Source organism: Austrofundulus limnaeus, unplaced genomic scaffold (genome assembly GCF_001266775.1).
Source record: "Austrofundulus limnaeus strain Quisiro unplaced genomic scaffold, Austrofundulus_limnaeus-1.0 Scaffold386, whole genome shotgun sequence".
Classification (NCBI taxonomy): domain Eukaryota; kingdom Metazoa; phylum Chordata; class Actinopteri; order Cyprinodontiformes; family Rivulidae; genus Austrofundulus; species Austrofundulus limnaeus.
The window spans coordinates 53,797-55,260 of record NW_013952788.1 but is presented as its reverse complement, the minus strand read 5'-3'; the positions used below and the strand labels follow the sequence as shown (position 1 = coordinate 55,260).

The window sequence follows — 1,464 nt, the reverse complement described above, 5'->3', positions numbered from 1 at the left end:
GTTTTAGTCAACTCTAAGTGGAATTTTATGCCGTTAATATAACTTGTGTTTTTATTCATATAATAATTTTAACAAATGTTTGTATGTTTATTTCTGTTCATATATCTAAAATAAATTACTTTATTTTAAGAAATCTGACCAGGTCACAAGTTTTCATTTTTCACTTCATGAAAAGAGGGGTATTTCGTTATTTCTGATTTCATTTTTGCAAGATCTTGCTGGATTATCTTTGAAAATTAGGCTGGTCCTAATTTCATGGGATAATTCGCTACATAGGTCCCCTATATGATACATTTTACTGATTTTTTTATCCAAACAATCAATTATTTATAAAAGGTAAATCAGGAAAATTAACAAGGCTGCCCAAACTTTCACACCCCACTGTAGTTCCTTAGTTTCTACAAGAAAAGTCTGTGCACCAGTGGGCTCATGAAGGAAACGGGGTGTGGTTTGTACTAAATACCTTAGAGAACTTTACGGGTGGCTGCATATGGATTTGGTCTCTCAGGCATGTGACAAAACCACTGGTGCCATTACAGCCTGTCAAATTTCCAGAAGGTCCGCACACAACACATTYAACATTGTGCTTAATTTGAACATATAGCTAATGAGCGCAGGTTTGACATCATCTTTGTTGATTATTAAGCAGGTGGCCTTAAGAAGCATTTAACCATAATGCTACAACAAACACTCATGGCATTGCATTACTAACGTCTGTTTTTGCACATGAAGAAAACCCCTTCACCAACAGAAGTGATAAACTACACTTTACATCTGAGTTCTTACCTTCCATCTGTTGCCACAGCTGTTACACAAAACAAAAGTTGTCATGGGTTCATCAGCACTTCGAGTTTGCACCTGCAACACAAATTATTTTTAAAGAACATGTAAAAATAAAAAGGAGGAGAAATTAATGTGGAGATTCCATGAGCAGAACCTGTGTGTACGTGCAGCTCTTCCCGCGACACTTGTTGCAGATGAACATGTCTGTCTCAGTCCCTCCCATCTTTGACAGCTGGTGTTCTCTGATGGACTCTTTAGTAAGAGCCTCTCTCATCTGTTTCATCTCCGCACTCGCCATCTCCTGGACACACATAAGAACATACAACTTTGAACAGCTGCCTTGGAAGTCTTTGTACAGTCTCTCTCTTTTGGGCTAAACAGGAGAAACTGGTTCAGAACTACACAAAGTGTCAACATTTCTGCTGTATGGGGCAAAAAAATAACTTGAACTGAGTTGAGGGTCAAACCTGGACAAAAACTAGATACTGCATAGCGGTAACATAATGACCCCCGCACGCACAAATACACCAGAACTCAGAAGTCTTTATTCCTAATAAATGTCATGCTACTAGGTGCATCCCAAAATTGTAGTGGTTTGGGTGGGGGTCTTTTTTTTCTGGGTTGGTTGACCTGATGGAAAGCCCATCAGAGCTAAACAACAAAAGAAATCTGAAGCTCCTA

General features: G+C 38.6%; 1 protein-coding gene across 1 annotated transcript in view; it reads right to left on the bottom strand.

Annotated features, from left to right (window-relative positions):
* Window positions 1–1,464, bottom strand: part of tcea2 (transcription elongation factor A (SII), 2) — a gene marked incomplete at its 3' end in the record, with an annotated part of 25,576 nt that overhangs the window by 4,408 nt on the left and 19,704 nt on the right. The window contains 2 exon segments of the mRNA XM_014023689.1: window positions 787–858; window positions 938–1,084. Of these exon segments, the coding sequence (XP_013879143.1) occupies window positions 787–858; window positions 938–1,084 (219 nt within the window).